We start from the raw sequence: 23987 nt of genomic DNA on the forward strand, positions 1-23987 counted from the left end.
TGTTAATGGTGATTCAAAGATGAAGCAAATGCAGTCTATGAGCTGCATGTGGTCTTGAACGTCTGTTTCCAAGGGCCCCCAATTGCTTCATCCTTGATTTTTATTTGTATTTGTACTCATATTGCCTTCAGGGTGTGAAGAGCAATTTTGCTGTTTTCCCCAGTCTGTTTTAGATCAGAATTTTTCTAACCAACATGGTAACCAGAAGTTACTCCCTAGTTCAAAAAAGGCCTCTTTTGGTCCTTAAACAGCCTGGAGATGGAGGACAATACCATGGCAAAATTGTCCACCATGCTTCCTAGAATGTTCTCAGAGGTGAAGAATTAAAGGGGGAAAATAAAATTCAACTGATGGGGAGCAGCCTTCTGGGGTCTAGTGAGGGGTATGGGCAGCTTCCAGACCTGAGGTAGCTTTCCATCCTGGGTTGAGAGAAAGGCTGGATTCTTGCACCTGGACTTAACTTTTCATGCAGGACTAATCCAATTTCTTTTTAAACAGTCAGCTCAAAATGGTTCATGTTAAGCAGTGCAGTACCTTAAAACTGCACTACCAATTGATGCCAAGACAAGTTCTCACCTTTAACCTTGAGAGTGGCTGTGGTCTTTCTATCGGCTGTACTGCAGCTGTACTCTCCTGCATCTTCAGGGACCACATTATGAATGATCAAAGTGTGTTTAGTTCCTTCTAGCTTGATTTCAAACTTCTGGTTGGGCTGGATTGTGGCTGAGCCCTTCTTCCATTCCAGATGGATGCTGGGTTTGGAGAGGTCACAAGAGAAGATGGCTGTGGCATTCTCATCGACTTGCTTGTTCTCCAGTTGCTTTATGAAGATTACAGGTGCAGCTGTACAGAGAGACATGGAAACTTTGGTCAGACTGATATAACTTGAGTTGCATTAAAGTGAGCATGGAATTGCTCATAGGACTTGGTACTTAGAAAATGGTTTTCCTCTTGAACTATTTCCTTTGCTGTTCAAAATTCTGAGGTATAATTTGCTCAGTGTTTTAAGGATTCAGCTCTCCTCAACATCTGTTTAGAAATGGACAGTGTTTCTCTGGCCAATCCCTAGTCTTCCATCCTTACCCTAATCTTATTAGTTTATTGCCTCCTACCAAGAAGTGTTATAGCAGAATTACATATGAATAGATATAGTCATGCCTTTAGAATTGCAGAGTTTGAAGGGACTGCCTCAAGTACAACACTCTACCATACGGGAATACATAGACCACGGACTTGCTCAAAAAGGTATCCCACATTTAGCTCTCAGAATAAAGCTTGTGAATTAGGCAGACTAAACATTTCAGTATATTCCAAATAGACATGGATTCCTCTGGGTGGAATGTTAGGGAGTTTACCACATGCAAAAATAAAGCTACTTACCCCCTACCCAGATACAGTCACTTACGGGATGCAATCAGGAATTATCGTACAAAAAAATGCCGATGCCAACGGGTGACTGCATCCTGGCTGCATTCAAGCTTTCAGCAGCATTCAGCCAGCCAATTTGCAAACATAGGAAGCTCCCGTTTTTGAAAAGCGACTGACTGAATGCGGCTGGAGCCTGGATACAGCTGGGATGCAGTCGCCCAGCAGCATCGGTGGCATCGTTCATGTGATAATTCCCGATTGCATTCCGTAAGTGTCTATATCCTGGCAGGAGTAAGTCACTTTATTTTAGCATGCAATAAAACCCTAAGACTTTGCAATCCTGACAGCCAAAATCACAGAAGATAAGATGAAGCAGTTTGTGAGCTGAGAGCAGAGATTGTTTTTTTCTTAAAGTCATGGCTAACTTTCATGGCCCAGCAATCTTATAGCACCTTTGAGACTAACGGTGCGAAAGGTGTTGTAGCATACATTCCAGGCTAACTCAGCTATGTCTCTGAATTCTACTTTCATGGCACAATATTCTAGGCTTTATTTGGAAATGAAGAAGTGGATTTGGAGCCCAAAATGATTAAAACTCCTTCTAAGATTGGCTCACTTACGCTGCACAGTCAGCCGAGCCTCTGAGGTATTCTGGCCCACTCTGAAAGTCACAGCACCAGAGTCTTCAATTGCGACCTTGCGGAGGGTGAGCGTGTGAACCTTCCCTTGCACTGCAATCTCATTCATTTCATTGGACTGGAGAGGCACTCCTGCTAGACTCCACTCCACATCTTTAGCCTTCTCCTGGGAGATCTTGCACTGAAACACTGCATCTTCATCTTCATACAAGGTGATATCTTTCAACCCCTCCACAATGGTAGCTGGTGGTTCTAAAAACAAAAGCAAAACTTCATCATAGCCTTCCCTTTTCAAATCTGGATACTAGAAAGCAGCTCTTAGATCTTGTCAATAATAATTATCAATTGCAGCTAATATTAATAACCATGGGTTACCAACGATTTCCTCTGTTATTCAGAATTCTGGAGTATAATTTCCATTATCTAGTCAGTACTGATGAGAGGATAGTTTGCCTTCCAGGTAACAAAGGGTTAATGGTATGATAAGGTTAAATTACATTTTCTTGGGGGGTCAGAATAAGAAGAGCATCAGATATTACAGAGGTGACAAGAGAGCAATTGCCCAATGAAATGGCCAGTTAGGTAGAAGTACAAACCTGAGATCCTTCCCATCAGAGGCTATAAAAGCCTCTGATTATCAAGTGATCATGAGGTGAGGAGACAATGGAAGACCAAGTTTTGGTTTTTTTAATTAAACTTAAAATATTTTTTTAAAAAAATTAAAAAATATATTTTTGAAATGTTGCATCACATCTTAACAGATTTTCACTTTAACCACATGAAGCTATGTACACGTACTGTATATACTCATGTATAAGTCTAGAAATTTTAGTCAACAAATTGCCCCCAAAAACCTAAGTCAATTTAGGTCAATGTAAGTAAATTTAACTCCTATTTAAAGAGGAACCATCCCCTGGTGAAAGGCAAGAGCATAATCTGTCCTGGAAGTACTGACCTGCTTCTATTGTCTCACCCATCCACCCTTTAGTGTTAATACAAATGGCCATGCCTGCTGGAATTTCCTAAGTTCTTTTGCATTGTTCTCCTTTGCTTCATCCTTTAAATCTTTTGCTTCATGCCCCTAAGTTTTATCCTTGATTTATCCATGGGCCATTTCAGAATTTGTCATTTTAGCCAAAAACCTGCCCTCGACTTATATATGAGGTCGACTTATAGTTGAGTATATACAGTAAAATACATGTAGTCTGTGTGTATGGTATTGTGATTTCATTGATCTATGGGAATTATTGTTAATAAATAACCTTAGTACAAAAACCATTACTAAGGATTCTACATGGTGTGGTCTGGGAGGAGGTCAGTGCTGCGGGTGGGGTAACACCATGAGTTACTGCACTGGATGATGCCAACCTAGTGATGCCATTGCCAAAGAGGGCAACCCAAATCTCACCTTTCACCAGAAGAGTAGCAGAAGTCTTATGGTCTTGTGTGCTGCAAGTGTACTCCCCGGCATCAGCAGCGTTCAGCTTACAGATAGTCAGCTCTACTGCGGCACCTGCTTGCTTCATCTTGTATTTGTCACTGGACCGTAAGAGCGACCCTTCCTTTTTCCATTGCACGGCTCCACCTGGTTTAGAGATCTCACAACTGAGAGTGACGGTGCCTCCTTCCTCAGCCTCCTGGTTCTCAAGAAACTTAATAAATAGCACTGGCAAAGCTAACAGGGAAGGAATGGAAAAGGAAAGAGGAATTATGCATAGCATGTTTCTGAGCCTTGAGCTTTGAAAAGCCTTTGGAATCTCTTTCGAAAGGGACAGTGAATGACAAAAATGAAGTTCAAAATTCTGACCAAAAAGTGGAAGGGGAAAATGAAAAACTATAATGGTCTTTATGTCAACAGTTTAGAGTTTTTGTACAGCGATCATTTCACTTTTGGAAGGCACACAATTAATAAGTAGGATTTGTCAGATTAATTCCCATAACCACTCTGACATTGAAGAAGGGCATCAGAAAGAAGATAGCTGTTAACAAGTCCTACTTAAAATGTCTAGTGGTGGCTTCTGAAATGCTTTAACTTGCATTTTGGATTTGGCATTTTGGATGGGGGCGTGTGGTAAAAAGTCTACATGAATATTCCTTTCCAGTTTTATATACATTTCTTTTCATGTAATTTTTGTGTGTGCACTTTTCATTACATACACATTTTAACTTACATATTGTCCCAAATACGGTCGGCCCTCCTTATCCAATTTTTTTATCCATGGATTTGAGCATCCACGGTTTGAAAATATTCCCAAAAAGTATAAATTCCAAATAACAAACTTTGATTTTCCACTTTATATAAGGGACACCATTTTGTTGTGCCATTATATTTAATGGGACTTGAGCATCCAGGGATTTTGTTATCCACGGGGGGTCCTGGAACCAAACCCCAGCAGATAACAAGGGCCCACTGTATAACCTTTTTTGCAAGTAATATTATCTAACATATGTCGTTTTATATGCAATTTCTCCATCCTAAAATACAACAAAATATGGATGCAAAAAGATAATTGTGTTCCAATTCACACGCTAGTGCAGGAAACAAGAATTAGGCTGGTTTGTATTAAAAAGAGAAATGCAACAGAGTTCTTTCCCCTCCCTATCACTATATGGGCTGCTCTCCCATAAGAATTATGGGTGCACAACCAGACCTAGCATCTCAGCATAAGATAGTCCCGCTCACCTTTTACAAATACAGATGCTGTGGTCTGATGGTCACCTGAGTCACAGGTATAGTCCCCAGAGTCCTCAGGCTGTGCATCATGAATGAGAAGCTCAACGGTAGAGCCCCTTTGCCTCATTTCATACTTAGCACTGGGTCGCAGCTTGGCTGATCCTTTAGTCCACTTCACAGGCACATCAGGTTTAGAGAGCTCAGCCAGGAGGGTGATGGTTGAGCCTTCTTCGACTTCCTGGTTTTCAAGATGAACTCCAAAAAGGACTGGGATGGCTAAGGATCAAACAGGGAAAATAAGGGACACACTGCATTTAGATTTTTAGAATGCATCTTACATCCTCAGCGATGGATGAAGAGAAACAATTGGTGATAGTTCTTGGGCTGCCATCTACACTGCAGAAATAATGCATTTTGACACAGCTTTAACCTTCATGGTTCCATGCTATGGAATTCCAGAGTCTGTAATTTTGTGACATCTTCTGACTTATATTGATGCCTCCTGTCAGAATCTGGTGGAGTCTACCATGAGATGTGTTTTGCTGTTGTATTCATTTGGTTGTTATAGTGTTATTTCAAGCAATATGGTGACCCTATAGCAAACCCATCATGGGGCTTTCTTGGCAGGTTTTTTCAAAGGGGGTTTGTCATTGTCATCCTCTGAGGTTGAGAGACTGTGACTTGCCAAAGGTTGGCCATTACATGGCTGAGCCAGGATTCAAAATCCGGTCTCCAGAGTCATAATCCAATGCTCAAGCCACTATGACATGCTGGCTTTCAGTGTTATTAATGTCCGTATGTTTTTAAGTGTTATATTTGTATTTAATAAAGTATACATGGGTAGTTGGGGTTTGTTGGGAGCGATAGGAGTTATAGTGGTGGCTTAGTTACTGTTGGTTCTGAGGCAAGATAATTGTCTGGATGAAGAATACACAAATGTGTTGGGGAGGATTTTCCCAGGGCAGTTTCATGGGAAAAGAAAGATATAGACCAAATAAAAAATATATGAGGCGGCAAGACAAAGAAGGGTGGCCATAGGTGATGTTTTAATCTGAAAACGATTCAAGGTAAAGCCTGCAAACGTATAGGATGAGGCATCACTTATTTTATGCTTCTGTTTGTGTATGAAGGTACTTCTGTCTGCAGATGTTTTACTGTTAGCTTCTCCAGTTGCTGAAATAAAGTTTTACTGTTCAATACAGAGGATTGATTTACTGAAGGAGTGGGCAGTTTTGACACCTCCAGACATCCTAGCATGGCTTCTTATGGCCGTTTCATTCCCATCAGCACATATTTCGAGTTGTGTATAAATTGGAATTAGCTTATAGAGAGAGCAGAGTGGGGGGTTTTGTGTGGTGGATGCCTCTGTCTTGCACCTACATGCCATGGTTGTTGCTTTGGAAGCCACACCAGAGAGCCATCAGTAGACCAAGGCAGGATATTAGAGGAACTGAACTTTTAAACAGATTCATATACTCCCAAGTCTTTTTATGTGCCTTCAAGTTGACTCTGACTTACATTGATGCCATCATACAGTTATCTTGGCAAGATTAATTCAGAAGACATTTTCCATTGCCCTCCTCTTAAGCTGGGACTTGCCCAAGATTACCCAACGGGTTTTCCTGGTTGAGCAGGGATTTGAACCCTTGTCTCCAGCAGTCCTAGCCCAACACTCAAAACACTAACCCATGCTGCACATCTGCACAGGGGTTCTGATATCCTAATAGTTTATAGTCAGAAAGATTAGGCTGTCATATTTCTGGACATACCATGAGATGACATATTGGAAAATATGATAATGCTTGGTAAAGTGGAAGGGAGTAGCAAAAGAGGAAGACCACATTACAGTTGGATTGACTCAATCAAAGCCCTGCCTTTGCAAGACCTGCAAAGAATACTTATGACCAGTGCCCAAGTTTCTCATTCATAGGGTTGCTGTAAGTCAAAATCAATTTGATGGCAACTAGCAACAAAGCTAAATAAAATTAGGTTAGGCCTTTTTATTTAGAATATATGATAATGGTAAAAAAAATAGCTACCAGAATCATGCCCATGTACAGAGCTAGCTTAATAAAAACCCTACCTTCAACTGATATAGTTGCTGTGGTTTTCTGGTTTCCAATATCACAAACATATTTGCCAGAGTCCTCTGGCTTTACATTATAAATCTTTAAGGTGTGGATTGTTCCTTCTTGCTTGATCTCATATTTGGAGCTCGGAGAAATCACTTGGGTGCCCTTCTTCCACATTGCTGAGACATTTGGCTGGGAGACCTCACATTTCAGGATGGCTGTGCTGTCCTCTTGCAATTCTTTGTTCACAAGCTCCTCTTTAAATATAGGAAGTGGGGCTGAAAATAAAATGAATTCATTTAAAAAAAAAAAAGAACTGCAAGAAACTGACAGAAAATTTGGCCCACTTGTATCATCCCATTTTAGGCCACTGAGTCTAGACTGTATGTGTGTATGTATATGTGTGTGTGTGTGTGTGTGTGTGTGTGTATATATACACACACACACACACACACAGTCTTCCCCTCCGTTCTTGCAGACTTGGGATCCATGTCCCTTGCCTATCCATGTGAGGTGAACAGAGGGGTTAAAACTGGGCACACACCCACGGGGTGCGTCTGCATGCCCCTATGAGGGCGCACTTCCATCCAAGGCAATAGGGCTTGAATATGCATGATTTTCCATTGGGGAGGGGAGTCCTAAATGGATCCCCTGCGAAAACGGAGGGAGGACCATATATTGTTACCATGCTCAGACAAGGGACCCTTTGATACTGCACAATTGTAATGCTATGATTCCATTTTATTTGCTATGGCTCCATCCTATGTAATTCTATGACTGGCAGTTTAGGGAGAGGCATTTAGAATTCTCAGCCAGAGAGCTGGGGTGCCTCACCAAACTACATATCCCAGGATTCCTGTGGATACAGTCATAGCAGTTAAAGTGATGTGAATGGGCCCTAGACTTTTAGCTTAGTTTATCCCTCTGTAATGTTATGACATTATGACCTTTCAGGTAAACAGTGAGCAAACTGAGTCAATGCATTCAATAGTTCTTGACAGCAAGAAACCTTCAGATAGTAGTGAAGGTTCTGAGAAGGTAGTGAGAGGTAGTGCTTCTCCTTACCTTTCACCGTGAGCTGTGCTGTTGAGGTATATGGTCCAACTCGGAAAGTGACGGTGCCGGAATCTTGCTGGGTAACCTTTCTTAATCTCAGTGTGTGGATCCTGCCTTTTTCAACAGAGATCTCATTCATCTCATTGCTCTGAAGAGAGGCATCCTGAAGCTTCCACTCCACATCCCTTGCATTGTCATGGGAGACTTTGCACTCAAAGGTCACGTCTTCTTCCTCAAACACCTCGGCATTCTTCAGGCCCTTGGTGATGGTGATGTCAAGTTCTGCAAGTGGCACAGCATCCATCAGTGGTAAGAAGGAAGTGAGGGAAGAAAGATCTTACAATATGACAGAAAATACAGTACATTTTGAGATCAATAGTGGGATTATTTGAACTGTCTCATCAAAGCAATCCAGAACTCTTACTGGGAATCAAATGGACAAAACTGAGCCTATCATTCTTTGGATACATCATGAATTAAGATAACTCCTAGGAAAAAATGGTACAGACTTACATACTGAGTTATGCATGAAACATTGCATGTTACTAAACAGCTAAGACAAGTATAGGGCTGCATCTGCACTGCACTGCAGAATTAATGCAGTTTGACATTAAGGAGCTTTATGTTGAAAACTCATCCTTCTTTAGACCAATCTGGAAGAGTCCTAAATTGCCTTGAGTTCCAATTTTGTGGGGAATGTGGTTTGTGTGTGCGTGTGTGCTTTCAAGTCACCTGTCAAGTTATGGCAACCCCATGAATTTCATAAGGTTTTCTTAGGCAATGAATACTTGAAGATGGTTTTGTCAGTTCCTTCCACTGAAATATATTCAAGGGTAGACTCTGATTCAAGTACTAACCAGGGATGACCTTGCTTAGCTTCCAAGATCAGATGGGATCTGGTCCTTTTAGGGTATTCAAATGAATTAAACAATAACAAAAATAACAAGAAAATGTGAAGTCGAAGGCTTTCATGGCTGGCATCAATACTTATTTTGTGGAGTTTATTCTTGATGTTTCACCAGCATCTATGATTGGCATCTTTCTTTTAGTTGCCCTCCTTTGGACAAACTCCAGTTTCTCAATATCCTTTATAAACAGAACTGAATACAATATTCCAGGTGGGGCCTGACCAGAGCAAAATAGAGTGGCACTATTACATCCCTTGAGTGCCCAACTTGCAGCCCTCCAGATGCTTTGGACTTCATCTCCCAGAAACCTCAGCCAATCACCGCCCACATGCAAATTTCCTCCCTACCTAAGGATTCTACAGCCGATCTGAATAACTTCCTGATCCCCACACAGGCCCCTCCCTCCTCTTTGCCCCTCAGCCAATCACCTCCCATATGCAAATTTCCTCTCAACCTCAGGATTCTACAGTCGATCTTAATAGACTTCCTGATCCCCACACAGGCCCCTCCCTCCTCTTTGCCCCTCAGCCAATCACTTCCCACATGCAAATTTCCTCTCAACCTCAGGATTCTACAGTCGATCTGAATAACTTCCTGATCCCCACACAGGCCCCTCCCTCCTCTTTGCCCCTCAGCCAATCACTTCCCACATGCAAATTTCCTCTCAACCTCAGGATTCTACAGATGATCTTAACAGACTTCCTGATCCCCACACAGGCCCCTCCCTCCTCTTTGCCCCTCAGCCAATCACTTCCCACATGCAAATTTCCTCTCAACCTCAGGATTCTACAGATGATCTTAATAGACTTCCTGATCCCCACACAGGCCCCTCCCTCCTCTTTGCCCCTCAGCCAATCACTTCCCACATGCAAATTTCCTCTCAACCTCAGGATTCTACAGATGATCTTAACAGACTTCCTGATCCCCACACAGGCCCCTCCCTCCTCTTTGCCCCTCAGCCAATCACTTCCCACATGCAAATTTCCTCTCAACCTCAGGATTCTACAGATGATCTTAATAGACTTCCTGATCCCCACACAGGCCCCTCCCTCCTCTTTGCCCCTCAGCCAATCACTTCCCACATGCAAATTTCCTCTCAACCTCAGGATTCTACAGATGATCTTAATAGACTTCCTGATCCCCACACAGGCCCCTCCCTCCTCTTTGCCCCTCAGCCAATCACTTCCCACATGCAAATTTCCTCTCAACCTCAGGATTCTACAGATGATCTTAATAGACTTCCTGATCCCCACACAGGCCCCTCCCTCCTCTTTGCCCCTCAGCCAATCACTTCCCATATGCAAATTTCCTCTCAACCTCAGGATTCTACAGATGATCTTAATAGACTTCCTGATCCCCACACAGGCCCCTCCCTCCTCTTTGCCCCTCAGCCAATCACCGCCCACATGCAAATTTCCTCTCAACGTCAGGATTCTACAGTCAATCTGAATAACTTCCTGATCCCCACACAGGCCCCTCCCTCCTCTTTGCCCCTCAGCCAATCACCGCCCACATGCAAATTTCCTCTCAACCTCAGGATTCTACAGTCGATCTGAATAACTTCCTGATCCCCACACAGGCCCCTCCCTCCTCTTTGCCCCTCAGCCAATCACTTCCCACATGCAAATTTCCTCTCAACCTCAGGATTCTACAGTCGATCTGAATAACTTCCTGATCCCCACACAGGCCCCTCCCTCCTCTTTGCCCCTCAGCCAATCACCGCCCACATGCAAATTTCCTCTCAACCTCAGGATTCTACAGTCGATCTGAATAACTTCCTGATCCCCACACAGGCCCCTCCCTCCTCTTTGCCCCTCAGCCAATCACCGCCCACATGCAAATTTCCTCTCAACGTCAGGATTCTACAGTCGATCTGAATAACTTCCTGATCCCCACACAGGCCCCTCCCTCCTCTTTGCCCCTCAGCCAATCACCGCCAACATGCAAATTTCCTCTCAACCTCAGGATTCTACAGTCGATCTGAATAACTTCCTGATCCCCACACAGGCCCCTCCCTCCTCTTTGCCCCTCAGCCAATCACTGCCCACATGCAAATTTCCTCTCAACCTCAGGATTCTACAGTCGATCTGAATAGACTTCCTGATCCCCACACAGGCCCCTCCCTCCTCTTTGCCCCTCAGCCAATCACTGCCCACATGCAAATTTCCTCTCAACCTCAGGATTCTACAGTCGATCTGAATAGACTTCCTGATCCCCACACAGGCCCCTCCCTCCTCTTTGCCCCTCAGCCAATCACTTCCCACATGCAAATTTCCTCTCAACCTCAGGATTCTACAGATGATCTTAACAGACTTCCTGATCCCCACACAGGTCCCTCCCTCCTCTTTGCCCCTCAGCCAATCACTTCCCATATGCAAATTTCCTCTCAACCTCAGGATTCTACAGATGATCTTAATAGACTTCCTGATCCCCACACAGGCCCCTCCCTCCTCTTTGCCCCTCAGCCAATCACTTCCCATATGCAAATTTCCTCTCAACCTCAGGATTCTACAGATGATCTTAATAGACTTCCTGATCCCCACACAGGCCCCTCCCTCCTCTTTGCCCCTCAGCCAATCACTTCCCACATGCAAATTTCCTCTCAACCTCAGGATTCTACAGATGATCTTAACAGACTTCCTGATCCCCACACAGGTCCCTCCCTCCTCTTTGCCCCTCAGCCAATCACTTCCCATATGCAAATTTCCTCTCAACCTCAGGATTCTACAGATGATCTTAATAGACTTCCTGATCCCCACACAGGCCCCTCCCTCCTCTTTGCCCCTCAGCCAATCACTTCCCACATGCAAATTTCCTCTCAACCTCAGGATTCTACAGTCGATCTGAATAACTTCCTGATCCCCACACAGGCCCCTCCCTCCTCTTTGCCCCTCAGCCAATCACTTCCCATATGCAAATTTCCTCTCAACCTCAGGATTCTACAGATGATCTTAACAGACTTCCTGATCCCCACACAGGTCCCTCCCTCCTCTTTGCCCCTCAGCCAATCACTTCCCATATGCAAATTTCCTCTCAACCTCAGGATTCTACAGATGATCTTAATAGACTTCCTGATCCCCACACAGGCCCCTCCCTCCTCTTTGCCCCTCAGCCAATCACTTCCCATATGCAAATTTCCTCTCAACCTCAGGATTCTACAGATGATCTTAATAGACTTCCTGATCCCCACACAGGCCCCTCCCTCCTCTTTGCCCCTCAGCCAATCACTTCCCACATGCAAATTTCCTCTCAACCTCAGGATTCTACAGATGATCTTAACAGACTTCCTGATCCCCACACAGGTCCCTCCCTCCTCTTTGCCCCTCAGCCAATCACTTCCCATATGCAAATTTCCTCTCAACCTCAGGATTCTACAGATGATCTTAATAGACTTCCTGATCCCCACACAGGCCCCTCCCTCCTCTTTGCCCCTCAGCCAATCACTTCCCATATGCAAATTTCCTCTCAACCTCAGGATTCTACAGATGATCTTAATAGACTTCCTGATCCCCACACAGGCCCCTCCCTCCTCTTTGCCCCTCAGCCAATCACTTCCCATATGCAAATTTCCTCTCAACCTCAGGATTCTACAGATGATCTTAATAGACTTCCTGATCCCCACACAGGCCCCTCCCTCCTCTTTGCCCCTCAGCCAATCACCGCCCACATGCAAATTTCCTCTCAACGTCAGGATTCTACAGTCAATCTGAATAACTTCCTGATCCCCACACAGGCCCCTCCCTCCTCTTTGCCCCTCAGCCAATCACTTCCCACATGCAAATTTCCTCTCAACCTCAGGATTCTACAGATGATCTTAACAGACTTCCTGATCCCCACACAGGTCCCTCCCTCCTCTTTGCCCCTCAGCCAATCACTTCCCATATGCAAATTTCCTCTCAACCTCAGGATTCTACAGATGATCTTAACAGACTTCCTGATCCCCACACAGGTCCCTCCCTCCTCTTTGCCCCTCAGCCAATCACTTCCCATATGCAAATTTCCTCTCAACCTCAGGATTCTACAGATGATCTTAACAGACTTCCTGATCCCCACACAGGTCCCTCCCTCCTCTTTGCCCCTCAGCCAATCACTTCCCATATGCAAATTTCCTCTCAACCTCAGGATTCTACAGATGATCTTAATAGACTTCCTGATCCCCACACAGGCCCCTCCCTCCTCTTTGCCCCTCAGCCAATCACTTCCCATATGCAAATTTCCTCTCAACCTCAGGATTCTACAGATGATCTTAATAGACTTCCTGATCCCCACACAGGCCCCTCCCTCCTCTTTGCCCCTCAGCCAATCACTTCCCACATGCAAATTTCCTCTCAACCTCAGGATTCTACAGATGATCTTAACAGACTTCCTGATCCCCACACAGGTCCCTCCCTCCTCTTTGCCCCTCAGCCAATCACTTCCCATATGCAAATTTCCTCTCAACCTCAGGATTCTACAGATGATCTTAATAGACTTCCTGATCCCCACACAGGCCCCTCCCTCCTCTTTGCCCCTCAGCCAATCACTTCCCATATGCAAATTTCCTCTCAACCTCAGGATTCTACAGATGATCTTAATAGACTTCCTGATCCCCACACAGGCCCCTCCCTCCTCTTTGCCCCTCAGCCAATCACTTCCCATATGCAAATTTCCTCTCAACCTCAGGATTCTACAGATGATCTTAATAGACTTCCTGATCCCCACACAGGCCCCTCCCTCCTCTTTGCCCCTCAGCCAATCACCGCCCACATGCAAATTTCCTCTCAACGTCAGGATTCTACAGTCAATCTGAATAACTTCCTGATCCCCACACAGGCCCCTCCCTCCTCTTTGCCCCTCAGCCAATCACCGCCCACATGCAAATTTCCTCTCAACCTCAGGATTCTACAGTCGATCTGAATAACTTCCTGATCCCCACACAGGCCCCTCCCTCCTCTTTGCCCCTCAGCCAATCACTTCCCACATGCAAATTTCCTCTCAACCTCAGGATTCTACAGTCGATCTGAATAACTTCCTGATTCCCACACAGGCCCCTCCCTCCTCTTTGCCCCTCAGCCAATCACTGCCCACATGCAAATTTCCTCTCAACCTCAGGATTCTACAGTCGATCTGAATAACTTCCTGATCCCCACACAGGCCCCTCCCTCCTCTTTGCCCCTCAGCCAATCACCGCCCACATGCAAATTTCCTCTCAACCTCAGGATTCTACAGTCGATCTGAATAACTTCCTGATCCCCACACAGGCCCCTCCCTCCTCTTTGCCCCTCAGCCAATCACCGCCCACATGCAAATTTCCTCTCAACGTCAGGATTCTACAGTCGATCTGAATAACTTCCTGATCCCCACACAGGCCCCTCCCTCCTCTTTGCCCCTCAGCCAATCACCGCCCACATGCAAATTTCCTCTCAACCTCAGGATTCTACAGTCGATCTGAATAACTTCCTGATCCCCACACAGGCCCCTCCCTCCTCTTTGCCCCTCAGCCAATCACTGCCCACATGCAAATTTCCTCTCAACCTCAGGATTCTACAGTCGATCTGAATAGACTTCCTGATCCCCACACAGGCCCCTCCCTCCTCTTTGCCCCTCAGCCAATCACTGCCCACATGCAAATTTCCTCTCAACCTCAGGATTCTACAGTCGATCTGAATAGACTTCCTGATCCCCACACAGGCCCCTCCCTCCTCTTTGCCCCTCAGCCAATCACTGCCCACATGCAAATTTCCTTTCTACTTCATAAGCCCTGCCTGTCAGCCTGGCAAATGTCCTCGGATTCTGGGAGCTGACATCTAAAACATCTGGAGGGCTGCAAGTTGGGTGTCCCTGATCTAGATATTATACTTCTATTGATGCAGCCTAGAATTGTAATGGCCTTTTTAGCTGCCACATCACACAGTTGATTCATGCTCAACTTGTGTTCTACTTGGACTTTCAGATCCCTTTCAAACATATAAATCTCATTCAGCCAGGTGTCCCCCATAATCCTATATCTGTGCTTTTCGTTTTTCCACCCTAAGTGCAGTACGTTACATTTCTCCATGTTGAATTTCATTTTGTTTGCTGTAGCCCAGCTTTCTAGTCTGTTCAGGTCATTTTGAATTTTGATCCCGTCCTCTGGGGAATTATCTACTCCTCCTAGTTTGGTGTCATCTGCACATTTGATGAGTATGCTCCCTGCAATCCTAGGAGACGATTTGTTTTTCCACATCAAGCGAGCGCTATGGCATCCCACTCGCCGTCTCCTCCACGGCCGCAGCCAGAGTGAGCCTTGGGTATCTAATCTCCCTGGCTCCCTGCAAGTGGAACCCTTTTAGTTCTCAAGTCGGGGGCTGCAGTGGATGATACAGATCCGGAGGAGATCCTCACGGATATCTCCCTTACAGGAGATGACTCCGGGGGCAGATTGGATGCTGTTGTTGACATCCAGATCCAACCTCCTCTGAGGTCAGAGGAGACTGACAGGAGCAGCGCACTTAATCACCCAAGCCTGTTGTTGTTGTTGTTGTTGTTGCTTTCAAGTCATTTCCAAATTGTGAAAACCCTGTCACAGGGCTCTGGGGGACTGAGAATGCCTAATTCACCCATGATCACCCAATGGGTTCCCATGGTTGAGCATACAATCCAACCCTGATCTCCAATTTGTCCAGTGCTCAAATCACACAAAGCATAGCCTGGTTTAATTAACCAATTCAATAGCTATTGCCTTGAGAGTTCTACATTCTGGATTCAGAACATGAAAGCCTCGAAGCCCAGCAGCACTAAACTAGCAAATTATAGCAATGAGACTGAAAACAGGTCTTACCTCTTACTTACTTCAGCTAGTCTGTTTTTTCTGGTTTTTATGCTGTTGTATTTTATAGTGTTTTAAACGTAATGAGCTGTTTTTATTATGTTTATATTATATGTCTTGTATTCTGTTTTTGTATTTCTTTTGCCTTGTTGTAACCCGCTTTGATCTACCCTGGAAAAGCGGGCTATAAATAAAAATTATTATTATTATTATTATTATTATTATTATTACCCTTCACGGTTAATGTTGCAGACGTGGTTTGATCTCCGGTGGTGCAGGAGTACTCTCCGCTGTCTTTAGGCTCCAGGTTGTGAATAAGTAGCTCACGGCTGGTGCCTTCCTGTTTCATTTCATATCTGTGACCAGAATGAAGCACCGCGCCATCTTTCCTCCACTCCACTGGGGCCTTGCCAACGGTTACTTCGCAGCGGAACCTGGCTGTTGCACCTTCTTCTGCTTTCTCATTCTTCAGAGGTTGCTTGAAATCAGGCTTCAAGGCTGCAAAGTCAACAACAGTAGATGAACACAAAACATTGGCTATAGCGCACATATCCAAGCAGAGGAACCTATGAGCCTTTCTGGGAAGATGAAACGCCGGAGCTTTCATGCTATGGAACAAATGATTATTTGATAATCCAAGTGCTGGTAACAAGAGAGAAGAACAACACTTGTAATATTATGCAATTGGCTACTGCAAATGGAGGATATTTTTATCATTAGCCATACAGCCAAATAGATGCATCGACTTCCTCAATGTATCCACAATAAAGACATGGCTTTCCATTTTCTGTGCCGCAGGTTTTTGCCGGGATATCTGCAATATCTTTAAGAGATTTTTTTTCCTTTTAGTTTCTATCAGCTTTAAAAGGAATAGCCAGGACCTTTAGTTTTAAGTGTTTAGACAGTATTTACTTCTGTGGTTTGTAAATGATTATAAGAGAGATAAGAGAGAGAGATGAGGCTATATTTCTATAGTAGAGCCCCCCACTTGCCTTTATACCCACCTTGACTTACTGTTTTGTCCTTGGATTTTGGCTCACCTACCATTTAATAAATGTATTCCCTTTGCTCAGCTGTGAAATAAATCAGTTTCACAGTTACTTTGCCATCCCTTTTGCATTACATTCCCACATCACATGGTACGCTTCAATACGACATTACAGTTCCGGGATTCCAACATTCAAAATGTCAGCACAAAATGCACAAAACATTTGTGCTTTTGGTGTCCTAAAAACAAACCTTGTTAAAGTATTTGTGTGTGCACGCATGTGTGTGTACAAGTTTACTCACGTAGACAAACACACACTTGACCAGCAAAGTACAAATTGCCAGAAATTGTCTTATAGTATTATTATTATTTTCTTATTCACATAAGTTTGGCTCATGACATCCACATGTTCACTGCCAGATTAGTGCAACATCCCAGTGACATTGTGCATGTGTGAAAGGGCCATCCCAGATGAAACTTCTTACATGTCACCCAGATATTCAGAGGTTTCCCCATCAGGCATCAAGGGCAATCAATCAAGTGAGGCATACGTACATGTCAACTAGGCCATAGAAAATGATTTAGATCCATTTTTCCGACAAGCACCATAAACTTTTGTATTCCTTATTTATATGCCTAAAATTATAGTGCCAGTATATTAATAAAGTGGCTCTTTTTCGCATGTTTTACCGTGAACTGTTAGAACAGCTGTGGTTTTCTCGTCTCCACATATACAGGTGTAACGGCCAGCGTCCTGAATGTCTAATTCACAGATCACTAGTTCTGCGATGGTCCCTTCTTGTCTTATTTGGCATTTGCTGCTTTCTTCTAGTTTCTTTTCATCTTTCTTCCACTCCACCGGAGCAGCCTTGGTGAGTTCACAGCGTAGTTTGGCTGCTCCGTTTTCAGTGGCCCCCATGTCCTTCAGCTCCATTTTGAATTGTGGTGGGAGGGCTGCAGAACATAAAAGAAATGCATGAAGGTCCAACCGTGGCTGCGGGACGGCACAGCAAGAGGGAAAAAATTGGTGGCATGGAGGGAGAACAGAAAAATTGAGTAGCCAGCTTGTACCAAGGCTTGGCCCAGTGCCTGAGGATTTTTAATGGAAACACTTCCATTGACTTCCTCAGCTACTGACTGGCTCGATTTCAAAAGGCAGATAGCACAACAGAATGAAGAAAAGTAATCTCCAAATATATTCTCGTAACAAATTACTGGTAGTCATGGACATTGACGCATGATGCAAATACGCAATGGAACATGAAAACAGACAACACTGAACAAGTAGGAACATAGCTACGAAGGTGCAAAATGGAATGATGGTGTCCAAGGTAAATAGATGGAGTAAAGAAATGTTTATTTCCATGTCTTCTGCACAGTATGTTTTTACCATTGCTGGTTAGATTCAACTGCTGATCTCCGCAGGCTCAAATATGTCCTCTAGCACTGTTCAGGTCTACATCAGAGACTGGCAGCTCAACAAACGGATCTTGTTGCCTCAGGACTTCTTGTTCCTTCCTCCACTCCACCAAGTCATTCAGATATGTTAACTCATACTGTAAGGTGATGATTTCACCCTCTCTGACAATTCACTGGAGGGTTTTAAAAGGCTTAGATAAATTCATGGAGCATATCAATCAAGTGATTTTAGCCAAACGTGGTTGTTTTAACATTTCCACCTAACAGCATTCTGAGGTCAACAAATGCAAAGTCTGCAGTGGACTTTTTCCTAAACATTTTGTGTTTTGGGGCTCCACCAAAACATGTATAGAAGTAGCATGCCTCTGGAAACCTGAAACCTGAAACTGGAAGTAAAGGTTGGTTAGCACTTGCATATAAGCTGCTAAAACCTCTGTCTAGTCATGCTTGGAAAAAAATGCCAGGCTAGATGAACTTAGCGGGATTCAACAAGGGCAACTTTTATCTTCTTCATCCAAAATACAGCAGGGAGAAGACCGTTCAAGCAAGCTCCCATTCCACCTTATCCACTTCGTTCAAAGTTCAAGATGAATTTTTAATTGTGTCCATGTCACAGTATTTGAGTTGGCAGCAACATTTCCCATTAATCCACTGTCCCATGCAAGATTCCATTGGTTTGGTGGCTACAGAAGACATTGCTTGTTGGCTTGAATGTTTGTACGTTCACATTATAAACCCATGTGTTTGTGCATGCTCCTGTGATAAATCCATTTTGTTCAACAATGAAACATTAACAAACACAGACATATGGTGTGCAAAAAAACAGAACACAGACACAGGTTGTGGCCAGAGAAGATCTATGCCCTGTCGATAAGGCACATGGGGAGGTTTACGAAGGGAAGAGAGACTAGGGAGAACAGAAAGACTGTGCTGGAATAGAGACCCAAAAGATACAAACAAAGGTCAGATGAAACAAAAAAGATGACGAAGGGGTCCTTCTATATGGACAAAGCCACCTTTTCATTGAAGACTGAGGAAGGTGGTCCAAAGGAAGAGGAATTACAGGGAAGGTGAAATAGATTAAGGAAAGGCACACACTGAAGATGGAGACTGTTTCCATAATGGTTACTTGACAAGCCCAGTGTGAAATAGCAGACTTTATCCTAATATTGTTTACCATTGACTGTTAGGGTAGCAGTAGTCTGCTGGTTTCCACAAACACAGGTATACTCTCCAGCATCATTTTCATCTGGATGATTGATCCTCAGCTCCAAAATGGTGTCTTCCTGTTTTATTGTGTATTTCTCACATGTTTGGAGAACTAGATGACCTTTTCTCCAGTCAACCGGTGCTATCTTGGTCAGCTCACACCGAAGGAGAGCCTCTTCACCTTCAGAGACCTCTTGGTTTCTTAGTTCCTCCTTGAAATAAACAGGTAAGGCTGAGGGTAAAAGGTAAGGAAAAACTGTTAGCTTTTGCAACTGCAGCTATTCTATCCATTGGGAAAGAAGAAGAGATCCAAGTGAAGGATAAAACAGAAAACAATGGGGAGCTAAGTACTTCTGCAATATTTTGCTATTTGGAAGGTTATTCCAGAGCAGATCTCTTGAAATAACAACAAAAGAGACAATGACAAACAGCTTAACTCATATTGGCTTCAGTCTTGGTGTTTCAGATTTGTGTTTCCTGTGAGTCCCCTACCCCAGTTTTCTATTGACTTTGTAATAGTCTCATCAAATATATATGGAGCGTCAGAAAAAGTGAAATTTCAGGTAAAACAAAATTGGCTACTGTAACATTGAAAATTCACATAACAGTGACACTTTTGATCGACAACCAAAACGCACAAAATACATGATGCTTTTGAAGCTCCACTGGCTTCTTCATCAGGCAAAGGTGTTAAGAATCATACCCTGTAATAGGTTTGCCTTAGAGTCACCATAAGTTCAAAATGACTTGAAGGCACGCAACAATAAATTCACAACAGGTTGTTTACCATTGACAATCAAAGATGCTGTGGTTTGTTCATCTCCACATACACAGGTATAGTTTCCCGCGTCCTGAAAATTAAGTTCATGGATCATCAGGGCAGCACTGGTGCCATCTTGTTTTATGATATATTTTTCACTTTCTTGGAGCACTTGGTGCTCCTTCTTCCATTGCACTGGTGCGCTTCGAGTCAGCTCACAGCATAGCGTGGCCACACCACCTTCTGTGGCATCTATGTTCTTCAGACTGTATTTGAATTGTGCAGGCAAAGCTGAGGATCAGAGAAAGAAAACACCATATTTTTAAAACGACATGTGACAACTTGGGATGACACTCGGGACCACACAACACTAGAAGTCAGAAACGTAATAAAGCAAAATGCATAACATTTTTAAAGGCAGGAAGCTGGTAATGTCTTGCAACACACACAACTTTCTGCCCTTGCAATTTATATCGCAAGTATGAGAGTGAATGGGAATTTCCACAAGGTAGAGAATGATATCATGTGGAAACACAACTGAACTGTCTTGGGAACATGCAGTTTATGTCAATATCATTTTGTGTGAGAGGAATACAGATAGCCCTTGCCCAACAGAAGCAGTATCACAGAAACAACACAAATCCGAATGACTAACACCTACAGATAGAAGTTATGTGCAACTACAGAGAATGTGTAGTGAATGGAATAGTAAACAACCCTATCTTTGTTTACCATTTACTGTCAAGAAAGATGCTGTCTTCTGAGCTCCACAGATACAGGTGTATTCAGCAGCATCTGTCAGTTCCACATCTTGAATCACCAGCTTAACAAAACAGCCTTCCTGTTGCATTTTGTATTTATCATTTTCTTTGAGCAAATGCTGCTCCTTCATCCACTCTATTGGAGCGGCCTTGGTCAGTTCACAGCTCAAAGTGGCAGTTCCACCTTCCATTACTTCCTCGCACTTTAGGTGTTCCTTGAAATTGGCTGGTAAAACTGAGGAATGCAACATATAGAGACAGTTAAGACACAGATACACAGCAGAGAGGTCCATTGCAGCTGATAAGATGCAGCAGCTGAGGACCCATTCCAAGGCCACCAACTGCAAGGATTGGTCATCGATCTGCTGCGTAAACAGCATTAATTGTCATGAGATCTGTCAAAGATCTCCTGGTCTAAAATGTACTTGGGCTGGCCTAAAAGTGTCAGGACCAGTCTGGAGGAGGACTTGGAGGACTTGGAGGATGAGCTAGAGTCTCTGGGACCTGAGTCTGCAGCTGTGAAGCCTGAGTCCAGCCCTAGATCTGCTGTGCCCACTCCAGCAGAGTCTGTGGCCTCTCAAGAGGTTCAGCAGTCCAGTCTCCCTGTGGCAGAGTCTTTGGAAATGGAGGAGGATCAAGGAAGTGTGCCTACCTTCAGTCAGCGTCGAGCCAAAAGAGAGTGCCTTCGAAGGTCATGGAGGCTTTATCAGAAACGCACTGGCAATCAGACGCACCTGAACACCTGCAGCATGCCCATATAAGCAGCGGTAGGATGTTTGCCTAGTTGCCAGTGATTATCTGACTTTCTTGGGGAAAGTACTCTGTCTCTGGCTCCAATTGCTCTTTGGACTGAAACCTTGCTTCTTGGACTGCTGACCCATCTTGACCCTCTGGAACCCTTGACCTTTGGACTGACTTATCGACCTGCCTATCTGATTTCCTGGACCTTGACTTCTTGACAACTCTTCTGGCAATACCTCTTGTGATTCCCTACTTAGACTCAGAGACTGTCTGTTTCTTTGCACTGGCTCTGCCAGCCAGTGGTTTGTTTGTTTGGGAATTGAGCTTGTCTTATCAGCCATTTGGTCACTTTCCTGGACAAAAAGCACCTGGGAGAGGTGTTTGGAATAGACTAGCTTAAGAACCTAACAGTCTTAATAATAGGAACCAGCATTGTGCAGTTGAGTGTTGGACCAAGACTCTGGAGATCAGAGTTCAACTCCCTGCTCAGCCATGAAAACCCACTGGATGACTTTGGATGATCACACTCTCTCTGTCCTAAAAAGAAACCCGTGATAGGGTCACCTTAGAGTTGCCATAAGTCCAAAATGACTTGAAGGCACAGAACAACAAAAAACAGATACTGGCGGTGGCCTGTAAAGGACATAATATCTGGGGGTAGAGCAAGGTAGTGCAATATATAAAGGGCCAAACAATTTTTAAATGCCCAAAACATGCAAACCAAGAGGACACTGACCTAAAAGCAAACACATCACAAACAAAGCACATACAGGAGAAGGGATAATGGAAGATGGTAGAATTCTATCCAGGTGCTTGGTATTACCATGTACGTCTAAGGCAGCTGTAGTTTGCTGGTTGCCACACACACAGGTATAATTGCCAGAATCCTCCTCTTCTAGGTCCTGGATCACTAGTTCCACCTTGGTGTCCTTCTGTCTCATTATGTATTTTTCATTAGGTTTCAGACTTTGGATGCCTTTCTTCCACTGCACTGGGGCAGCCTTGCTGAGCTTGCAACAGATTGTAACCGTCTCCCCTTCTGTGGCTTCAGTACTTTCTAATTCTTCTTTGAAAAACACAGGTGTGGCTGAGAAACAAGGGAAGGAGTAAATATTCTTTACATCCTTGCATTTTCTCACAGGGCATGGAGTCAACAGATCACCATTACTATTGTTCACCCTGTGTCATACATGGGTCCTTTTTGGCCGAATAACAGCCCAACGTAACAGACATGGATTTAACACAAAAATATGAACGTGAATTAGCCATACAAGTGTTCATTCTTGAACTTTATCCAAACAAGTAACAGACACACACACATACACAAGAAATAAGAACACATGGGATTCTCTGATAAAGGAAATCATTTAAGGATGCTCTAGAACTGTGGCTTCCAAACTTCATGGGACTTCTTCTACAACAATTGTCTGCCAGTAGAGATCTTCTCCTTGAAGAGACCTTAACAATCTTCTGCAGAGAAGGTTTCCCCAAAAAAGAGTCTGAAAACTGCAGTTCTAGAACTAGTGGGGACAGAGCAAATAGACCAAAGGGATTTCCAGTACATTAGACAGAGATCACAAAAGACATCATATTACAAAGACGAATCTGACATCAACAGATGGGGAAAAACAGAAAGGAATGTGTAGGGTTTTCCAGAAATTTACTGGGGGACACAGTGATTTACCATGCACTGTTAGAGCAGCAGTTGTTTTCTGGTCACCACACACACAGGAGTAGTCTCCAGCATCTTTAGGCTCCAGGTTGAAGATCACAAGCTCTGAGAGAACACCTTCCTGTCTCATCTTGTATTTGTCACTCGGCTTGAGTAACTTATGCTTCCTCCTCCACTCCACCGGAGACGGTTTTGTCAGCTCACACTGGAAAGCAACAGTCCCATCTTCCAGGGCCTCTTGATTCTCCATGCCTTTCTTGAAGAGGGCAGGGAGAGCTGAGAAGTTGAGAATGAACAGAGCATGTGAATGCAAAGCCAACAACTGTACAGGGTATTCAAGGAACACGAACCATGTGGTTTTTCATGCTGTGTGTTGCAGGGACTTCACACAGTTCACAGTTAAAAGGTGAAATTTCATACCATGAGAAGTAGAGATGGCTGCCAGTTTAAAAGGGGACTGGGCAAATTCTTGGAGGAGGGAGCCACCAGTGACTGCTAGCCATGATGATTCCTTTCAGTAACAGAGAAAGCATGTCTCTGTATATCAGTTGCTGGGAAGCATGAGCACCAAGATGCTGTACTCATGACCTGCTAGTAGATTTCCCATGGACAACTGGCTGGTCACTATATGAATATCATAACTGTTTTAGGCATTGCTTTAGTCCAATCTGGCATGGCTCATCTTTTGTTCTTACTATATCCTCCCCTTGCTTAAACCTTCCTTACTGCAAAGTTTTTCATGTACAGGTAGAGTCTGGGAGGTTTAAAAATGTTCCTTCACAAATGTTCCTTCACAAACCTCTGCCTCTAGAGAACCATCACAAAGGATCAATATGTCAACAAAAATCAGTTTAAACTTAGTATAATAGAACCAATGTTAGTTGAAGGAATGTGGTTGCCTGATACAAAAAGTAGGCAAGAACTATGTGGCAGA

General features: G+C 43.9%; 1 protein-coding gene across 12 annotated transcripts in view; it reads right to left on the reverse strand.

The window, feature by feature from the left end:
- The window catches only part of OBSCN (obscurin, cytoskeletal calmodulin and titin-interacting RhoGEF), a 249781-nt gene that overhangs the window by 128408 nt on the left and 97386 nt on the right, over positions 1 to 23987 (reverse strand). For 9 of the 12 annotated variants that reach the window (XM_089533747.1, XM_089533743.1, XM_089533742.1 and 6 more), the window contains 13 exons: positions 23066 to 23329; positions 22205 to 22468; positions 20612 to 20875; positions 19907 to 20170; positions 19088 to 19351; positions 17182 to 17445; positions 15735 to 16001; positions 7818 to 8090; positions 6764 to 7030; positions 4690 to 4956; positions 3415 to 3681; positions 1989 to 2258; positions 577 to 843 (listed from right to left, as the gene is read on the reverse strand). In XM_089533747.1, coding sequence (XP_089389873.1) covers positions 577 to 843; positions 1989 to 2258; positions 3415 to 3681; positions 4690 to 4956; positions 6764 to 7030; positions 7818 to 8090; positions 15735 to 16001; positions 17182 to 17445; positions 19088 to 19351; positions 19907 to 20170; positions 20612 to 20875; positions 22205 to 22468; positions 23066 to 23329 — 3462 coding nt within the window. The remainder of the gene's footprint in view (positions 1 to 576; positions 844 to 1988; positions 2259 to 3414; positions 3682 to 4689; positions 4957 to 6763; positions 7031 to 7817; positions 8091 to 15734; positions 16002 to 17181; positions 17446 to 19087; positions 19352 to 19906; positions 20171 to 20611; positions 20876 to 22204; positions 22469 to 23065; positions 23330 to 23987) is intronic. The other 3 variants (XM_089533750.1, XM_089533749.1, XM_089533748.1) reach the window with 1 other exon arrangement.

Source organism: Sceloporus occidentalis, unplaced genomic scaffold (genome assembly GCF_023333645.1).
Source record: "Sceloporus occidentalis isolate IW3139 unplaced genomic scaffold, rSceOcc1.0.p SCAF_7, whole genome shotgun sequence".
Lineage (NCBI taxonomy): Eukaryota > Metazoa > Chordata > Lepidosauria > Squamata > Phrynosomatidae > Sceloporus > Sceloporus occidentalis.